Source organism: Betta splendens, chromosome 9, assembly GCF_900634795.4.
Source record: "Betta splendens chromosome 9, fBetSpl5.4, whole genome shotgun sequence".
Lineage (NCBI taxonomy): Eukaryota > Metazoa > Chordata > Actinopteri > Anabantiformes > Osphronemidae > Betta > Betta splendens.
The window spans coordinates 3564965-3583783 of record NC_040889.2 but is presented as its reverse complement, the minus strand read 5'-3'; the positions used below and the strand labels follow the sequence as shown (position 1 = coordinate 3583783).

At 44.8% G+C, this 18819-nt stretch overlaps 3 protein-coding genes across 6 annotated transcripts; 2 read left to right on the top strand and 1 right to left on the bottom strand.

Annotated features, from left to right (window-relative positions):
- Nucleotides 1–99: 99 nt before the first annotated feature.
- golt1ba (golgi transport 1Ba) lies at nucleotides 100–3867 on the top strand. 2 transcript variants are annotated; one of them, XM_029160540.3, is made up of 6 exons: nucleotides 100–414; nucleotides 865–956; nucleotides 2260–2438; nucleotides 2520–2601; nucleotides 2877–2908; nucleotides 3478–3867. In XM_029160540.3, the coding sequence occupies exons 1-5, from the start codon at nucleotides 243–245 to the stop codon at nucleotides 2883–2885; spliced, it is 534 nt and encodes a 177-aa protein (XP_029016373.1). In that variant the 5' UTR covers nucleotides 100–242; the 3' UTR covers nucleotides 2886–2908; nucleotides 3478–3867. The 2 variants fall into 2 exon arrangements, with proteins under 2 accessions (XP_029016373.1, XP_029016371.1); XM_029160538.3 differs by lacking the exon at nucleotides 2877–2908.
- A 181-nt stretch (nucleotides 3868–4048) lies between these two features.
- Nucleotides 4049–7798, top strand: spx (spexin hormone). 3 transcript variants are annotated; one of them, XM_029160548.3, is made up of 6 exons: nucleotides 4049–6749; nucleotides 6820–6903; nucleotides 6972–7029; nucleotides 7187–7249; nucleotides 7356–7442; nucleotides 7613–7798. In XM_029160548.3, the coding sequence occupies exons 1-6, from the start codon at nucleotides 6744–6746 to the stop codon at nucleotides 7672–7674; spliced, it is 360 nt and encodes a 119-aa protein (XP_029016381.1). In that variant the 5' UTR covers nucleotides 4049–6743; the 3' UTR covers nucleotides 7675–7798. The 3 variants fall into 3 exon arrangements, with proteins under 3 accessions (XP_029016381.1, XP_029016385.1, XP_029016384.1); XM_029160552.3 differs by lacking the exon at nucleotides 7187–7249; XM_029160551.3 differs by lacking the exon at nucleotides 7187–7249 and having other exon boundaries at nucleotides 6744–6903; nucleotides 7613–7667.
- On the bottom strand, nucleotides 5461–18818 carry gys2 (glycogen synthase 2). The gene is made up of 16 exons (XM_029160405.2): nucleotides 18585–18818; nucleotides 17447–17628; nucleotides 16335–16526; nucleotides 15527–15712; nucleotides 14523–14667; nucleotides 14119–14236; nucleotides 12747–12867; nucleotides 12572–12678; nucleotides 12199–12258; nucleotides 12045–12123; nucleotides 10334–10447; nucleotides 10019–10145; nucleotides 9842–9937; nucleotides 9608–9771; nucleotides 9457–9537; nucleotides 5461–8949 (listed from the first exon to the last, which is right to left on the bottom strand). Exons 1-16 carry the CDS (start codon nucleotides 18706–18708, stop codon nucleotides 8725–8727), a joined length of 2121 nt encoding a protein of 706 aa, XP_029016238.1. The 5' UTR covers nucleotides 18709–18818; the 3' UTR covers nucleotides 5461–8724.
- Nucleotide 18819: the final 1 nt, after the last annotated feature.

The window sequence follows — 18819 nt, the reverse complement described above, 5'->3', positions numbered from 1 at the left end:
TTAGTTTAGAGTAAAAGACCCGGCTAGAGTTTAGTTAGCCGTTGCCTGCAAGGCCAAAACCAGGGAACAGCGGTTTACAAAATTAAGCAAAAAAATCTTTAAAGCGATGGTGTGGGTAATGCGAGGTGTCATGTAACGTTATAGTGTGTGTATCTGAAGAGTTTAAGTGGAACGACACACACATCACCATAGAAACCTGGCTATATAGAAATTGGTTCCCAGCGTTTCACGCCTCTCGGTAAATGACATCGCGAGAAGGAGGAGGAGGAGAAGAAGAAGTGTTTCCGGAAGACGTGGCTGTAGCTGCAGTGGCAGCTGTGATCCCAGCTCACAGAGCAGCGCCCAAACAGCTCTCCGTTATTATAGTTTTAATAGTTATTGTTGTCAGGATGATTTCGCTCACGGATTCACAGAGTAAGACATTTCATATTTGGATATTATTTTCCTACGAAACCAGCTTTATTTGTTCTGCAGAAGGTGGCTAACTAGCAATTAGCACGAATGACAGGAGAGTTAGCACTAGTGTTTCTGACATATCAACAACCATGGATCAGTTACCTTAGAATTATTGCCTCAGATAGACGGTTATAGTAGGATGTCTGTTAGAGTTCCTCATCCCAGACGTCAAGACTGGATGGACAACCTTGGTCTCAACTAAAGCATCTAGGGATGTGTATTAGCTTCTCCTTTTTTGTAACAGTTAGTTAAATTGCAACGTTGCTTCACTGTCATATCTAGCAAACCCTCTGTAAAATATCCATAGGCAGACACAAACACTTGTAGACGTAGAACATGTGTAGCAGCTAATTTTAGCCCGTCTCAGATGCAGCAATTAAGCATTTTTCTTCTTTGTGTGTTTTGCAGAAATTGGAATGGGATTAACAGGCTTCGGCGTGTTTTTCCTCTTTTTTGGGATGATCCTGTTTTTTGACAAAGCACTCCTTGCTATTGGAAACGTGAGTTCTCCATCACACATGCTCTTATCTTAAATCATGGAAGCAGACAGGTGCAAGTAGTTTACAGGCAGACTACTGTAGGTGCTGATAATGACATCACACAAAGGAATGTGTGCAACACATCCGACCACGGTGGCATAAGGAGCATTTCGTCATACTAACTTTTACTTTGGAGCTGGGAATGTCTCCAGATCATGTCTGAGCTGGGTGGGTCCATGGAATGTCCAGTCAGGCGGGATCCAGCGGGTAACATGAAGTACCAGGATGCATTGTTGGGCTTTTTCAAGGAGAGTACCCATTAGTCCAGGTGTAATTATGCTGTTGTATATTCCTCTTGATTTCCTGTATTTATTTTTTAGCATTAACAAATATGTACAAAGACACAGACAACACTAACAAAGAAAATGTTCAATACACAGACATCATAACAATAATGATAATATTATTAGCAAAAGTCACAATAGAACAAATAAAGCACACCAAACACACCATCAAGTTCAAGCTATAGCACAGTTCACTGTTCCTCAAAAGGGGTCACACAGAGTGATGAAAGAGGGATATGACCACCATTCTATGCTAGGTTTACAAACGTAAGCACCCCCAGGACCATTAGAGGCCATGCATCCCAGGGAAAACCAGGAACTCGGGAGGCAGAAGAAGAGGAAACACAAAGAGGAGCCCAACACAGACCCACATACCCCACACATCATGAACGTGAATTCAAAGCTCTATATAAGTACAACCATATGTTTTACTCCACCACATTCATGGGAAGCTGGCCCCATGCACTGTCTCACCTGAGATTATGTGTTATACACATACCTACAACCCCCCAGGGGGCTGACTGCTGGGTTCTCCATAACCTAGGGCGACGTCTTTCAAAGTTCCTTGCAATAAATTTATTCTGGGGTTCCACATAGGAAAGCTGGAGGTATGGTTCTGGTGTATGTTAATGAAACAGGTTATATGAATTTGTGCTGTCGTTTAAGTCTAACCTGAATGACTTTTAATAGTGAAATTATCAGGTGTAATGAGTATGGCGTTGGATTTTGATCCGTACACTACAGCAGATTAGCAGACATGCAAACACTGTAGCAGCACGTCCACGTTGGAGAGTCCTGCCTGTATCACCAAGTATTACTATGCCTCACAGTAAAGCACAATGTGCAGAGCTGCCACCTTCAAGTTTAAGGTTTCATGATGTTTGGCTGAGTTTGAATATAAGAGAATTCAGCATATTGTCAGGTGTGTGTGTTCCTGTCCTTCCAAAGGTCCAGCCCTGTTTTCTGCCTTTGTGCTGTAGATCCTGTTTGTTGCTGGACTGGCTTTCGTCATTGGGCTGGAGAGAACCTTCCGCTTCTTCTTCCAGAAGCACAAGATAAAAGCTACAAGTTTCTTTCTCGGTGGCGTGTTTGTGGTGCTAATTGGTTGGCCCATTGTCGGTGTCGTGCTGGAGGTCTATGGTTTCTTTTTGTTGTTCAGGTAAGAAAACACTGACGTACACTGGTCAGACATGTCAGACACAGGGATGTTCACTCTCTCCCTCTCTTTCTACACATTCAGGGGTTTCTTCCCAGTCGTAGTGGGCTTCATCAGGAGAATACCTGTCCTGGGCTCCATCCTAAACCTGCCCTTCATCAGCTCAGTGAGTATTTTACATATAGTGCACACAGCATGGCTCCTCTTATTTCCAGTCTCCTCATCTCAGGTCCAGTACATCGCAGCCCTTTTGGCATTTGATATTTGCCAGGGCCCCTTGGTTTAGAGTCAGTACTCCAGTATTAAAGATGCATCTTTCTGTGACAAATGATTATGCTCTTTCCTGGCTGTTGCAGGAAGCTTTTTTTTAAACTGAATGTCTCACTGACTGTGTGTGTGTGTGTGTGTGATTTTATTTTTATTTATTTTTTTTATTGAAAGCCTTCGTAAAGGTGTGAGAATCAGCAGTTGTGGTCAGTCAGTGTCATCTTTCCTATGCATGTGAACCCATTTAACTTTAGAGCATATCCTACACTTTAAAGGCACCACCACAGAGGAAGTCGTGTTCTGTGTCTTCCTCTGCTTTCTGAACTGTTCCCCCAAACAAGACTCAGACACCTGAATTGTGATCCAAACCATGGATTGGAAAGTGTCTGTAAAGTGCTTGCAGTATTAATAGCTCATGTGTTTGACAAACAAGCTGTTTGATTTGAGTCTAACGGCCCTCAAGGGTCTTCTACACGCTGACATACAGTAGGTGTATGATGAAACATGTGTTCCCTCAATCATTTATATTTGAATTCTTGACCAAAACAAAGTAGATGAGCTCAGATAGAAGTGTTGACAAATGTCTGGTTTATATCTTGGACCAGATAACGAGCCTGTGGTGCGTCTCTTTAACCTGCTTCCTGCAGATTATTGGTCAGTTCATCGGTAGCTTTCACATAGTCCTCTTATTGAAAGCTCCCTGGTCATTAGTGCATGCTGTGACACTAAAACCACACTAAGATGACTTTAACGTGTCTGTTTCCTCTTTCTGCAGTACGTAGACAAAGCGGGTGAGAGCAACACCATGGTCTAATACTGGTGCTGGGTCACACTGAGGACTGCCTGACTACTACAGGTTTTATAAACCTGCACAAGCTTCTGTTGGCTTCATCAAAGCAGCAAAGATTTGTCCCCCTTCAGCAGACAAGGACTGCTACTGTCTGTCACAGTCCATCATTGCCCAGCCAGTCTGGAGTGACTGGAGCCACTACAACCAATACTGAACACTATCAGTCCCTTTACTGAGTGCACCTGGCCTAAGCACAGACTGTGGGAGCCTCCCCCTGTGTCACTGTATGGACAGACAGACAAGTAACAGCGGTGAGCTGCCAGGGTGTCACCTTCCCGTGCCTGTGCTTTATTTGGATAAAGGTTTTTAAGCCCATCCCTTACTGTGTTTCATTTACAGCTAAATCCCAACTCCATCACATCCCCTGTGTCTTCTAGTAGCTCTAGGACGCATCTGTATAAACCCTTTATTTTCATATACTGTAAAGTGGATCTCTACGGGATCGCACACCCTATAACTATAACTAACTAATAACTAACTATAATATATAATCATAATTTATTAAAGTCCCAGCAGAGAGGCACCTGATCTTATGGATGGTGAAACAAAAAGTAGCGGGCAGTTACTCAAGGCCTCTGTTAGAAGAGTTTGCAAAACAGTGGGTTTGGGTAAATGTTTTAGGTTATAAACCACCAGTTTGACTTCTCAGACTTTCTGCCTTTACTGTTTCTAACACGTCATCAGCTGTGCCAAAGAATGTGTGAACAAGGGTGACAGCAGATAGACATGTTACGCCACTGTTGGCCCATGTTACTTACTGAATCTACTGTAAATGTGTTTAAATCAGATTTCTTTTCGACATGATTCAACATAAGTACCGTAGATGGGGTTTATTTTCAACATAAAGGTCAAAAGCATGAAAGCTTTTGGCCTAAATAGGACAAGTTCTACAGTAGGTTATAATAAAAACGGAAGCCATGTAAAATACTAATCAGACAATTCTCATTCAATACTAGTCCCACTGATATTTACATGTGGAAAACATTTGTGGTACCTAGAGAATCAATCCATTACAGTAATGACTCCAGTGTTGAGTATGTATGCACAGATTTAGTATGTTCAACTGTAAAGCTTCACCCTGAAAACCATTAATCTGATCCATTATAACCAAGATCTTATTGTGCCAATTCTACTTAGCATTGAAATGAATGGTACATTTGTAATTATAAATTCTGACATTCACCTTTCTTCTGTCCTATCATGTACTCATACTCCCTAAAAAGGCTTGTGTGTCTATCACAAGCAGCAGAATGAGTTGAAGAATCTAATATGATGTTAATGGAACCAGCATCCTCTTCAGGGAGAGGGGAAATAGGACGGTTTTGACATAATACATCAGTCTGCATGAACATCTAAAGCACCGTCATAATGCCATCTCTGGTGATGTGGGAGCAGAGTCCTCAACGTTTGGGAGTGGAGGTGTTAAAGACCAATTAAAGACTGGCAGCAGACTGTTGGTGGACAAGGGGACAACAGAGAGTATAGGCTGGAGGCAGCATGAGGCCACGGAAGAGGAAGTGGTGATAAAGGTGCGTTCAGCTGAAATGGTTCCAGTGAGAACAGATGTGGTAGATCAGTAATGCCACAGAAGAGGCAGGCGGAGACCAACTCGCTGGTGGTTCATGAAGTGACTGAAGATGAGCAGGACTACACTGACTTGAACTGATTGAATCTAAACTTCCTCTTGGCATGAAACCTGGTTTAAAGTTCCTAGCCTTGAATCCTGGTCATCCTTGATGCTGTGCCCAGTAAACCAGAAGAATCTTGGTGAGACACAAATCGAGGCTTCAATGATGACGGCTTTTGTGGTTGTGATTTGGTGCCATTTAGATCTAATGGGACAGTTTCCCTACCTGAAGCCAAGTGTATCAGTACTCTGAGACGGAACCGACAAGGAAACAAAGGATCCCCATGTGGACTAGTTTAATCAATTTTCTCCCAGCGAAGATATGAACATAATAATAATAATAATAATAATAATAATAAGTAAGAGTTCATGAATTTTCCAAAATCACTGGTGAAGCTGAAGGACAATGAATTTCATTTTCATACTTCACTTACTGTTACAGTTACAAAGAACCTGAATACGATGATATCACTTCATCCAGGCTGAAGCATCATTATTATTATTTCTGATTAAAAATCAATAAAGTTACAGACGCACATGTGCTGTCCTCCATTCACATATATATAAAGCATATAATATTCAAAAACTAGGAGGTTTATATATTTACTGACATCATGGGACGTAAAAGTGAACCCAAACCACTAATGGCATTGTAATCAGTTGACCATCATGAGTTTTGTCCACTAGGGGCCTAAAGGAACAAATGAAGCCTCATGAGGCTGGGATAAGCAGCTTTAGTGCTTCACACTGGCTGAGGATCACCTTGAATCTGGAACCAGAGCCTGGATGCATGTAGAGGTGCATGTGGACAGAAACAGATCTCAGATCAGAAACAAACACGTCTGAAGTGGACCTGATGTCAGGAGCTTAACACAAAAATCCTAAAGTGTTTGTAACTGGGCGGCACGGTGGTGCGGTGGGTAGCAGTGTCGCCTCACAGCAAGAAGGTTCTGGGTTTGATTCCCGGAGGCGGCCCTGGTGCCTTTCTGTGTGGAGTTTGCACGCTCTCCCCGTGTCTCCGGGTTCTCCGGCTTCCTCTCACAGTCCAAAGACGTGCATTAGGTTGATTGGCTTCTCTCCATTGCCCGTAGGTGTGAGTGTGTGAGTGAATGGTTGTCTGTCTGTCTATGTTTTGCCCTGCGATGGACTGGTGACCCGTCCAGGGTGTACCCTGCCTCTCGCCCATAGTCAGCTGGGTGACCCCCGTGACCCCGCATTAGGGAATAAGCGGTTTAGAAAATGGATGGATGTTTGTAACTGAAAAAAAGTGCCAGTGAAGATTATGTCAATAATGCTCCTCATTACTGCCTTCAGGGGTAACACAGGGCCAGCTCGCTAATTCTGAGAAAGCACCATGGCAGCTCTTTAATCCACAGTTATTCACAGTAAATGCAGGTTCAGACAAATCAGCATTGATCTGTGGTTTCATCTGCACCTACTCCATCAAATTGGCTTGACCTATAGCTTCTGGCATCATGAGAGAGTGCACGTCCTCGCCTCGGAGAGTATAAATACAGACGGAGGAAGATCCCCCTCATCCGCTCTGGACAGGACGACAGACACCATGAAAGTGAGCAGACCTCACCAGAACTCCTCCTCTCGCCCTGCACGGTCTGACTCATGTCTTTGTATCTTCACAGGGTTCGAGGACTCTCACAGTGACGTACGTGCTCGCCCTGCTGATCGTGTCATCGTTCATTTCACAGTCGTGGAGCGCACCCAAGGTAAACGCCTTCCTCTGCATCCCACATGTCCTCAGGAACCAAACCAACAGTGTTTCTGTCTTCTTCAGGGCTCTTTCCAGCGGAGGAACTGGACCCCGCAGGCCATGCTGTACCTCAAGGGCACTCGTATGTATTCACTGGAATCCTTGTGTTAGCACATTCATACCGTCTCTAGAAGCTTGTGTATTTGTTTCATCGCGAAGAGACAAAGCGATGCAGCAGCTGATACTAGACGTCACCGTGCAGAAAGTCCGAGCGTCTGTTTGAATGTCTTTGCTTCCAGAGGGACGTAGGTTCGTGTCAGAGGACCGGAAGGAAGGCGATGTCTATGACACGTTACACCTAGGTATTCACTTCCACATTAACAACGTCTCCAGGTGTTTCAGGAACAGCAGGAACCCACCGTGGACTGTGAGTGGGTCACTCTAAATGTGTTGGATGTTTCCTGGCAGAGACTCGCAGTCAGAACACAGAGAAGATGAGTGTGGACCAGGCGGCCAGCGTCCTGCTCAACTTCCTGCAGCAGGCCAGAGACAGGGGTAAGGGGAGGGTTCTGTCTGTGGAGCCTAAAGGTGACTCACAGCCAGTGTGGAGGACCCTCTGCTTTAAACTGCCTGACCTTTGCCTTTCTATGTATTAATGACATGACGTGTGATTTTTCCTTCCCAACCAGCCTCGGCTCATCTTTCTTCTTCCTCTCCTCCTCCAGATGAAGCCCCTGACGAGGTGTATTTCCAGGAGCTCCCCGTGTGGAAGAGGGAATACTTCTGATCATCTATCTTTTGTAGTCACTGTCTTTGTTTCCAAATGTCAGCGCCTCCGTTTCTGAGGGAACAGCTGTTGTGTAAAAATTCATTTTGTGTCAAATTTTAATAAAACTGACTTCATAGCAACATTCGAAGTTACCTGAGGTCTGAAGCTTCATTTACCAATGTAGCACATGAGCACTGTGGTTGAGTTAGTGATGATGAGGAGGAACCACTGCAGCCAGGCTGAAACCAGAACACTGTTCTGTTGGAACACGGGACAGAGTTTGGTAACTGTGTTTCTGGTTCCAGACAATATCTGTGTTTATGATTTGCAGGCATTGGTGATGTCAACATAATGTTGTTGAACCCAGATAATTCTCTCATTAGTGCATAATAATCAATATAGAACATCTTCCCCGTCAATCTCAAGGACTGTGGGTTAAAGGTCAGCTGGAGGCTGAATAAAGTGTCTCTCTATCTAAAATCTTATTAGGGAGGATGTTTAACCCTTGTTTGCAGACAGCGAATCTCATACTGAGCAGACACTGTCACAGTCAGCTGCTGAGGGGTCTTATTCTAAAACACCATACTGTTTCAGTAGATGCTGGGATTAATAGTTTTATCTCATCACGCATGTGAAGAACGAGCCTTCTAGACAGACTTTGATTTGTTCACCTTCTAGTTTATATTATATGGGAGCTAATGTTGGAACAGACTATAGATAACTGATTCTGGTTTCATCTCTTTGAAGGTCATTTGTTAGTGTAATAAAGGTCATCGGATAATATCTGGTGTGTTGCTATGGAAATGATTGAACTTCTGAACTTTTCACACATAGGCTATTTAGACAAGGGTTAGAACACAGGAGCACAGCACTTCTGAAACATCAGGACTTTTATTACGTTGAGGATCCAACTTTGGAACACAACATTTAACAGGTTGTCTTGGATGGGGTTACTACAGTACTGTCCTTATGCACTAAGCTACTGCTGCTACTAATCCATGTTAGATCCAGGATAGATGCAGACAGATGTGACCCAGACAACCCAACAGAAGCACAGTTTGCTGCCTCTCAGTTTCCAGACTCTCCTGGCTGCTTCTTCTTCCCCTTCGGCACAGCTCCGAGCACAAAGGGAGCTTTGATGTTCAGCCGGTCCCGCTCAGCCTCCTCATCCTCGTCGTACGGTTCGTTGTCATCATCGTCGTCCTCTGCGTCGCTGTGGTGGGGGGTGGAGTGTAGAGAGGCAGAGGGAGAAGGGGGCACAGATGCGGGCCGGGGGTAGTGGAAACCCTCTGTCTGTGAAGGTAAAGGATGCCAGTATTAATGACTCCTCACACATCCCTCATTCACAAATTTGAACCACTACATTTCATCTAACATCAAATATATTCAGTTTGATTTGTGAGGTCAAGACTGAATGATGCAGCGCAGTAGCATCCTGTCAGTCAGACAAATGTTAGCCTGTCAATTAAAGCCTAATGACAGAACAACAGGAAGCAGTTGATGTGTGAACTCAAAGGTCCAGAGGCTGCAGTGATACATACGGCTACTTACTGCAAACACATTAAACCGCCTATGAATGAACTAAATATAGACAAATTTCTATGAATGGATTAAATAAAGTACAGACAAAGACTTTCACATAGCAGGTTAAGCATAATTGTTATTAAGATTAAATAAGTCGTCATCAAATAAATCAACAAATCGGAAAAGGAACACGTTCATCAACACACTGATCCATCTAATGGACCAAGCTGACGCTGTGCTGGGCTCGGTGTGAGGAACATTTAGGACATGGGTCACCTTCAGAGGAACCGCGGGGTCAAACTGGAACTTGTCTGGAAAGGCTCTGCTGAGAGCGAGGCGGCGAGCGTGGACATAGAACTGCCAATGAGAGACAACAGCGTCAACCCCATCCCAAAGAGAAAATCGCATGATGGTCAGGTTAACGGACCCGGCCCAGGTATCTCCAGTCCAGCAGGTCCGACAGCCGCTCGGTTCGATTCCGCTGGATGATGCGCTGGCGCCGGGACTGCTGGCAGAAGGAGAACATGAACTGGGTCAGCTGATTGCAGGACTCCTCTGGGGAACGAAAGCGCCGATCGACAATGTAGATCCCTGAGGAGAGAACATCCACGGGTTTAGGGTGTTTGGTTGCGATGCTACAAGCTGAGCGGCGGGTCGGTACCGTAGGCAGCAGGATCCGAGATGTGCTCCTCCATGAAACAGCCAAAACCCGACAGGTTGGTAGTGACGCTGGGGATGCCCATCACGGTGCACTCGCCTGGGTCAGAGACAGACATAAGGTTGGCAGGACAGAAGTGAAGCTTCTGGACTCTACATTAACCACAGGCTGGGCTGTTACCAGGTGTGTAACCCCAGGGCTCGTAGTAGGAAGGGAACACGCCGAGGTTACAGCCCCGGACAAAGTCCTCGTAGTCCATGGGTAGCAGGGGGCTGGTGGAGGACAGGAACTCAGGGTGGAAGATCACCTGGAACACAGCAGGTGACCAATCGGATGCTTCCAACGAACTACAATTTATGAGCAGAAAATAGAATCTCCGCCAACTACCACCAGGCTTCAAATAGAGAACAGTGATAAGACAGATGGACAGACAGACGGACAGACAGACAGACAGACAGACAGACAGAGAGTCCTTCACTAGTGGTCAGACAGAACCTTGACGCGGTCGTTCCTGGAGTTGAACAGACCGATGCGTCGAACGTTGCACAGAATGGGATCCGTGGTGTCGTCCAGCATGTTGTGGGTCGTCACTGGAGGAAGGCTGTGTCTCTGCAAACAGACCGCCAGGTAGGCAGACAGAGAGAAAGAGAGAAATAAACCACTAGAACAGGTTAACGAGAGATTTCATGTTGATGACGTGAATCAGCTGTTAACCTTTCACTGTGTGATGTTATTGATCAGGACAGGCATTAACTAAACCCTGGAGCTAATGAGACCTGATCACTGTCCACAGCACAGCACCAACCAAACCGTTCCTTTAGTCTGATGTAAAGGAAGTAACATAAATCATCATCATCATCCCCACTAGTACTGATTAGGTTTAATGGGGCTTTGTGTTGAAATAATAATATAATTGAACTTTATTGATTCCCATTGGGGAATTATTCTCTGCATTTTAACCCATCCCCTGGGGGAGCAGTGGGCAGCCACAGTGCAGCGCCCGGGGAGATAGTGTAAAGTGTCTTGCTCAAGGACACACTTGAGATTGGACTGGGGACCTCCCGCTCCCAGGTCAATACTCTACCTACAGAGCTACCAGGCTGGCAGCCCAGTAGTAGAACCTGACTCTAATAACAGTAATCAGTAATGTGATCAATGTGTGAATAAAACAAGCAGACGTGTGTCTCATAGTAACAGCTAATGTCACTGTTAATTCTTAAAGTACAACATCACAAAGAGGAAGGTTTGTTGGTTTTTCACTGAGATTAAAGGCTCACCAATCAATCCCAGTTCCTGCTGTGGTGTCTGTGGTCAGTGCTATTCACTCCTCATCAGCATCACTTTACACTGACTTCCCTCACAGCTGACGTCACACAGCATTGAATATGATGAACCTGCAGTTTAGTCTCATGTAACATAGTGTTTGTACAGTGACACTTTACACCGTTTTGGATTCCAAAAAGCAACAAAAAGTCTGATGTCTAGTCATGTTTTAACTGGTCATTTCAGACCCAGACTCGAACGAAGACCCAGAGAAACTTCTTCTCCATTGATTTGGTCAAAGCGTGAAGTGTGTCATCATTACTTCATTACTTAAATCATAAGAACTAAAGGTTGACCAGCAACTAATCTGTGATGAAGAATGGAATCAATGATGACCTGAAGACCTCATGGGTCGTTAGCATGAGGATGTGTTGCTAGTATGGCTTAGCATCAATCATGAGCTGATTTCAATGAAGGGAAGCATCTGTACATGAAATCAATTTTACACGTAAGCACCAGGAGGAAAATCAGGGAGCGTCACCACAGGTGTTTCAGAGGCTCATCCGGAGCCGTGTGAGGCCTTTGAACAGAGATATGCTCCGTCTTTAAAGACATCATGTAACCTATCAAACGAGGGAAATAATTTCAAGAAATGAATGTGAGCTCTTTAGTGGCTTCATGGTATAGTGCATTGTAGGCATCAGTCACAGTTCTAAATGGCTTGGTGGTGTTGGTTTGTGGAGTGAAAGGTCCCAGGTTCAAACCCCCACCAGAGCACCAAGTGTGTCCTTAAGTAGGATGCTTCACACTCCTACTCCTCCCTCCTGCTCCCCAAGGGGATGGGTTAATTGCAGCAGATAAATTTTGTTGTTACATTCTATATGATAATGACCAATGAAGGCTCTCTTCTAAATTTTAATTCGGTAACATCTGTATCCAGTACCTGAGTGGCATAGATGGCTCTCTTCATTATAGTGAAGTCATCTCGATCCAGGATGGAGTTCATATCAGGAATCTGCCCCCTGAAGCCATGACATCTTTGATTTAAAGAGGTTCAGCTGATTGAGACGACAGAGCGATGGATCTGCTTCACCTACTTTAACAGAGCGTCGTATAGCTTCTTGCCAAACTTCTCCTTCACAGCGTGAGCCGTGTCCCTGGAAAAGGAGATGACACAACTTCAGGCCACAGCTGGTCCACACCAACAGGCTCAGGTTCTCCACAATTAAAAACCGTAAGCAGTGAACCTGAGACAACGATCTGTGATCCTATCAGTGGCTTCATTATGACAGCTGATGGCTGCTGAAATATCTCCCGCCCCACTTATGTGATACTGATGTTTAGCTACACAGACAACTACTGTAGCTCAGGCTCTGAAATTAATCTGCTACAATGGCTGTTCATTACTTTCCCTGGTCCCAGTTCTAGCAGCGACACCGGTGATGCAGCCTCACTGATGTGGATCCTTACCAGAGCTGCTTGCGCACTGCCTGGCCCTTCAGGGACTCCACGTTAAAGTTGTTGGTTTTTGCCGGCATGATGAAGAAAACCACCACGGTCACATCGTTTCTGTGGACCTGAGAGAAGAAGTTGTGACGTGTGGTAGAACTAGTCCTACTGGATGCAGAGAAGCCACGGAGCTCACCCGCAGCAGGTAGTTGAGTCTGGACAGAGATTCTAGGAAGATGTCGGCCCCCTTATTGCAGAACTCATAGCGTCCAGCAATGAAGAAGAAAAGCGTTCTGTCCAGGTTGAAGTCCAGATGACTGCAAGGAACATAAACCAGCAGCATAATGTCAATGATGAACAGTAAAAATAAAAAAGAAGGAACAGTAGAGTTTCTCGTTTTTTCTAAAAATGAAACAAAAGCACATTTTGTTCACATTTAGCATTCCAACATGCCTATCTTCATACTTGAAGCTGCCTTTGTATTCCATGCAGATTATATTCTGTATAGATGATGCGATGAAACGTACAGTAGTTTGGGTACCTGTATGTCACATGAAGTAATATTGACACGAAGCTGACTTTGACTTTAATGTTTCAATTTCATGATTGTTTTATAAAAGCATCCTAAATATGAGCAGATGAAATAAAGAAAAGCATTTGTGACTCTGACGGAGGTTGGAGCTGCTCTAAAGGAGACATCTCAGCCACTGCATGTCATGATCTGGTTTTTTGTTCTAGTTGTTTCCTGTTACGCCATGTCCTGTTTTATTTTGTTAAACTTCCTGTTCTCTGTCAGCTGTCACTTACCTGTTCCCAGTATCCACACCTGTCAGTAATTACGTAATCACTCTGTGTATTTAGCCACCACCTGTTCCCATAGTCCTTTGCCAGATTGTCGAGTTTCATGAGTTTCGTGTGTTTCCTGAGTATCTCGAGTTTCCTGAGTTTCCTCGTTCCAGTGTTTCGTGTCCGTGTTCGTCGCGTATTATTCCTGTTTGCCTTGACCGTCGTTTCCTGTCTGCACCTGGACTAACCAACTGACCGTGAGTTCGCTTAATCCCTGTCTGTACCTTAGCCAAGATCTTCCGTGTATCGAACCTCGCCTACGTACTGGACTCGAGATCGCCTGCTCCCCTTTGTACCTTTTGCTGAGCCTTTTGTGTATGACCTGGACCGTCTGACTCCGCTTATAGCAATAAACCTGTGTTTGATCATTATCCTGCCTCGGTGCTGTGCATGTGGGTCCTTTATCTGCTGATCCGTGACACTGCAGGCTGTGACAGGGCCACAGGTTGGGAAACATGGAGGCACAGCTCACATCTTGAACATATGACAAGACAACAATCCAAAGCACAGAAAGGCTGAGCATGAGCCCATCAACAGAACCCTCAAGGAAACCATTCCAGGACACAGCAATCTACAGTAACTGTTAAGGTGCAGGTTACTTCAGTGACACTTCTGAGTTCTGTTAATAATGTAAAAGTGTTACATGTCGGTGTTTATGTGGCCACACAAAAAAAGAAATCAAAATGACTGTGGTTCAGAATGTTATGGTGAAACAGCATCACCCATAGAAATGCCCCCTGACAAACTCCTGGATCCGGGTCTTGTTGGTAGAGTGCAGGTTCTGGAACTCATGCATGGCTGAGAACTTCTTCACATTCAGCCCGTTTGGTGTCACAACATCTGTGAACACATCAACAGGAGACATTTGCAAAATCCACAATGGAGTCCAGCAAACCCTGTGGTCTGATTAGTCCATCCCACTTTGGGTGGAGCGAGGCTGGTTGCAGGATGAATACCTGTGTTACATTCTAAAAGTTCAACATGCTAAGTGCATGGTCAAAGTGATGAGCAGTGAGCTGATTGTACCCTGAAGATTTGCTTGTACTGATAACTGCTTCAGCTGAACTGGCTCAATCATCTCTGCTTTCCTTTCACTACTGTCTGGCTTGTTCACCTTTAACCTCACCTGGCTTCCTGTGCAGCATATGGTTGGCCTCCACTGCTGTGATTTGGGAGACTGTGGTGAAGACGTGAGCGCAGTGGACGGCTGCTCTCTCCAGGCAATACCGGTGGTAGATCTGCCTGTCACCTGCCTCCTTGTCAATGCTGAACTACAACACAGAATGAAATTATCTCAAGGCACAGACCTTACCAACTAAACCCAACAAATCCCACATACAGCAAGCCTTTAACTGTAATTATTATGGGGAAAAACTCCCTCTCTAACAAGGAAGAAAACCTCAAGCAGAACCAGGCTGGATGTGGGCGACCATCTACCTTAACTGGTTGGGGTGAGGGGATAGTGAGAGAAAAAAATGATAGTGAACATATTGTATAAACAACTTCCTACCCAAAATATTGGATCTTTCAATCTTCAGGGACTTGGTTGACACTAGAGAATGACTGTTGGTAACATTTTTTCCAGGTTAACTACTTAAGGGCTTTGATTATTCATGTACAGAGCTAAACTTAAACATACCTAGACTATTATATTTGACTAAGACAATTACACTGATAATTACAAGTTTCATCTCATTGTGCAGGCATCGTAGCAGGGCTGTGATACTATAGCCAGTCAGCTCATTAACTGACTGTAGCTCTGGCTGAAGTTGGTCGTGTTCAGACTGGGGTTTACAGACAGTCAATTATCTACAGAGTCATTGGCCTTTAGGTCCATGTTGACCTTCAGGATGGGAGCCATTCAAACGCATCACAGACACACAGCTCAACATCGCTAACGATGCTCTAAGTGGATGTGAACACCTGAACTTTAGAATCGGGGAGTCTGACTGTGGCTGAGGCGTCAGACGTGTGTTTCTATTCTGCTGTCAAATCTGTGATGTGTACAAATAAGATACTGTCTCCTCCATTCAATTAAATGGTTGGTAAGTGTTGTTTAACCAGAGCATGTGTGACATAAGCAGTAGAAAGTTTGTCTGCTGTGCAGCACGACTCCTCTTGACCTCTCACCTTGTCCAGGTTGTTGTAGAAGTCAGCGTTCCCAGCACAAAGGTACCGTCCCAGCAGAGTTGCGTGGGTTGTGAACACTGTCGCCATAGGAATTTTACGCGAGCGGGAGAGAATGAGTCCAGGTCCCGCCTGCCACTCGTGGAAATGACCGATCACATTGGGCTTGTCTCCGAGTTGATCCGTCAGCTGGAAAACGGCATTGGAATAATGTGGCATCATCTCACAGTCTGAACAAAGTGACAATGTCATTGACTGAGTCTTTAATTCAGGATCCTAGTACTGTCTGATGCTAACGTCTTCACGGTTCTCTTGAGCCCCCACAGATTTAAAGTAAAAGTATTTTTATTAAAATACAATGAAAATCCAGTTTAATTTACTGAGTTTACTGAGTCTGTGTGAAATCTGGGTCTGTTTACTTGCTGAACAAGCTTTTACTTCAGGACCCAAGTAACACTTTCCTGATTGTGTCATTGATCATTGTCTCACTCGCAGCTTTTTCCTTTTCATAGTTATGGCTGACACTGGTCTGGAGATGGTTCTTAAGCAATTCCTGCTAAGATCCAAATACACTGAACTGAACAAATGAACAAATTACTCCAGTTATTCCATCTTCATGAAGAAAGAGAAAGCCCAACCCGAATGTATGTAGTATAGAGTAAGTCTGGGATTACTGGACCCCAACCTCCTCCGCACAATGTGTTTATGCATCCTGCCAATGCTTTACTGGATGTTTGCAGTTTAACCTGAGGCACAGTCCCAGTAAGCAGAAACATACTGTGACTAAAGCCTTGGAGCATGAAGGACTGACCTCCTTGAAGAACCAGGCGATCAAGGAGCCCAGGATCAGCGAGTCGTTGGCCTCTCTGTCGTCGTACGGCAGGCCGATGCTGCAGGTCTGCCACAAGTCCCCCTTCCAGCGGTCCAGGTTCCAGGCAGCGGATCCAATATCAAACAGAATCACAAACGGGCTGCCCTCGATCAGCCAGCGTCCAAAATGGACCTGAAAGGTCAGCAAAGATCAGCTGACACGTTGTAAAAAGTCACAAACACACAACCTCTGTCTCAGGTCTGACAAGAAAGCACAGAAACAAAATAGAGGCTGAAAATGTAAATAAGTCAACATATTACTGTTGCTCTAATAATAAGAACAATGACCACAGCGGGGAAATTGTACATTTATAAGCGTATAGTTTTAATGTTACTGTATATTTATCATCTTGTTACTTTAATGTTACTCTATATGTATCACGAACCACATTCTCCATATGTGAACTTTTTTAAAGAGTGGAATGAATCAGTCGGTTGCTTGTTCATGTTGGCTTAGGTAAAGGTATAAAACCTCAATGACAAAGCAGCATCTTGCTGCATAGATTCTGTTGTTGCAAGTTTTAACTTGTTCAACCTCCTGTGTGTCGCTGCCATCTAGTGGCTCTTCAAGGCTTTCTTTGTACCAGTTGTGGAGTAAACTATGACGCGTCAGATCTACATGGAGCCGGATGGTTAGGTTTCCTCTCAGTCTTCAGCAGGGCCCATATCACAACCTCTGTCTAACAGAACCTCAGCATGTAGCCTCAACAAACTAAAGCAGAGTCTCATCTACTTTCAGCATTAGGTCTGACTCAGTCGTCTCTGAATAGTGGGATGGAAGCTGTAAGAAGAAACTCAGCAGCTCAGACATCACGGTGCCTTCAAGGCTGCAGATCTTCCTTCTTTACAAGAGCTAATGTCTAGTAGTTTACCAACGTAGGCACATGCTGAATATGATCAATGTTCAGCATCTAAATGTAGAAGAAACACAGGTGGATTCTGGTCCAGACTCCGCTGAACCTAACCTCACATCCACCTTCACTGAACCTAAAGGAACCAGAACCAGCAGTCTGTTTAGTCCATACAGTCATGTCCACCTTCACACTCACCGACCTGGCAGCCGTTGTGGATCAGCGAGTCCATGGCCTTCCTGACAGCAGGGTGGGGCGGCTCACATCCCTCCACCTGGGTGCTGAAGTTGTGTTCAAAGTACGGCCCCATCATGTAGTAGTTCTCCCGCCATTCATCTGTGGTGATCTTGGCCTTGGTCTGCAGCACCGTGTAGATTCCACCCACTGAAAAAGGAAATGTGGTTTCTGGGTTGATTTGTTTTAGCCACAGAACTACTGTATCCAGTGTATTCAAAGGCAAATACTGACACACTATCACAGTCTATGGACCCGTAGAAAAACAAAACAACACAAAAGCAGAAAGACAACATGACGATCTGCTTTAGAAATACAGATTGTCATGTTTAGAAAAACACACAGACCAAAGGAAACAACTATTATTGTTGCAGTAGTTGCTACAGGTTTGTGCATATTGTTCTGCTAGACGCATGCAAGCAGTGCTTTTATGGAAACGTACTGGCAGATGTGTTCTTTGTGACACAGATAACATCACATATTTGTGATGCTTCAGACTCTTGGAGTCAAGGTTCTTGACTTTTCAGTGTCATTAATTTTTTCATAAATTTCCTCTCATTATTTTTAACACTTCACAAACCTGAGGTGAGATGTTGAAATGGAGCAGTGCGAAGGTCAGTTTCCCTCACTCCCACTGTCTGATTGAGCAACCAAGCATTGATCTGACCAACGACTGGAAACATCTGAATCCTGGTACTGACGCGACACAGACCTGACTCTTGTCAATGAGTGAATTTCATTAAAGCCTCCCCATTGTTCAGATTCACAGCTGCTGTCTAAGCACATGAGTCGCTGTCCCCCAGTAACTACCCAATGAATATTACAATCATTCTCAATGCAGATGTTTGGCCGAGGAGACAGATTAATATTTAACTCTTAACGCTACCACTCTCTGGTTCAGTGTTTGCTCTGGGGGGGGCAAAGACTCATATTTTAAACCCATGACCAACAGAGCTCACTGGACTGAATGTGTGTCTGCCCTATATGGAATTTATAAATTAATTTTACATGCTGGGTTCCTAATGTTAACCCTCATTATGTCACACTTGATCACACACGTTAGACCCTGGCTGTAAAGGGAGCTGTACATTTATCTCCAGGCTAACCTTTGTTGGTGACCTCCCAGGCCACTTCAAACAGCAGCAGGTCGTCCACCGGCAGCTCATCCTCCTCCCAGGCCGGCAGAACGCCGCTCAGAGACGACATGGACAGGGAACGAGACAGCGGCATCCTGGAAAGTGTAGCAGATCTGAGATCTAAAGGGGGACCAGAACAGGCCTTCGACTGAAGGTTCCTGGGCCGAGCAGGGCACAGCAGGGCGAGACTACAGGATCTGGTGAA

What these genes read in the sequence shown, in the direction of transcription:
- golt1ba (XM_029160538.3), top strand. Translation starts at nt 243, where the DNA reads ATGACATCGCGAGAAGGAGGAGGAGGAGAAGAAGAAGTGTTTCCGGAA. An exon ending in TTCGCTCACGGATTCACAGA is followed by an intron (nt 415 to 864) that starts GTAAGACATTTC and finishes TGTGTTTTGCAG; the next exon opens with AAATTGGAATGGGATTAACA. An exon ending in CACTCCTTGCTATTGGAAAC is followed by an intron (nt 957 to 2,259) that starts GTGAGTTCTCCA and finishes TTTGTGCTGTAG; the next exon opens with ATCCTGTTTGTTGCTGGACT.
- spx (XM_029160548.3), top strand. An exon ending in AGTCGTGGAGCGCACCCAAG is followed by an intron (nt 6,904 to 6,971) that starts GTAAACGCCTTC and finishes TGTCTTCTTCAG; the next exon opens with GGCTCTTTCCAGCGGAGGAA. An exon ending in GCAGCAGGCCAGAGACAGGG is followed by an intron (nt 7,443 to 7,612) that starts GTAAGGGGAGGG and finishes CTCCTCCTCCAG; the next exon opens with ATGAAGCCCCTGACGAGGTG.
- gys2 (XM_029160405.2), bottom strand. Translation starts at nt 18,708, where the DNA reads ATGCCGCTGTCTCGTTCCCTGTCCATGTCGTCTCTGAGCGGCGTTCTG. An exon ending in GACTCAACTACCTGCTGCGG is followed by an intron (nt 12,679 to 12,746) that starts GTGAGCTCCGTG and finishes TTCTTCTCTCAG; the next exon opens with GTCCACAGAAACGATGTGAC. An exon ending in CTCGGATCCTGCTGCCTACG is followed by an intron (nt 9,772 to 9,841) that starts GTACCGACCCGC and finishes TTCTCTCCTCAG; the next exon opens with GGATCTACATTGTCGATCGG.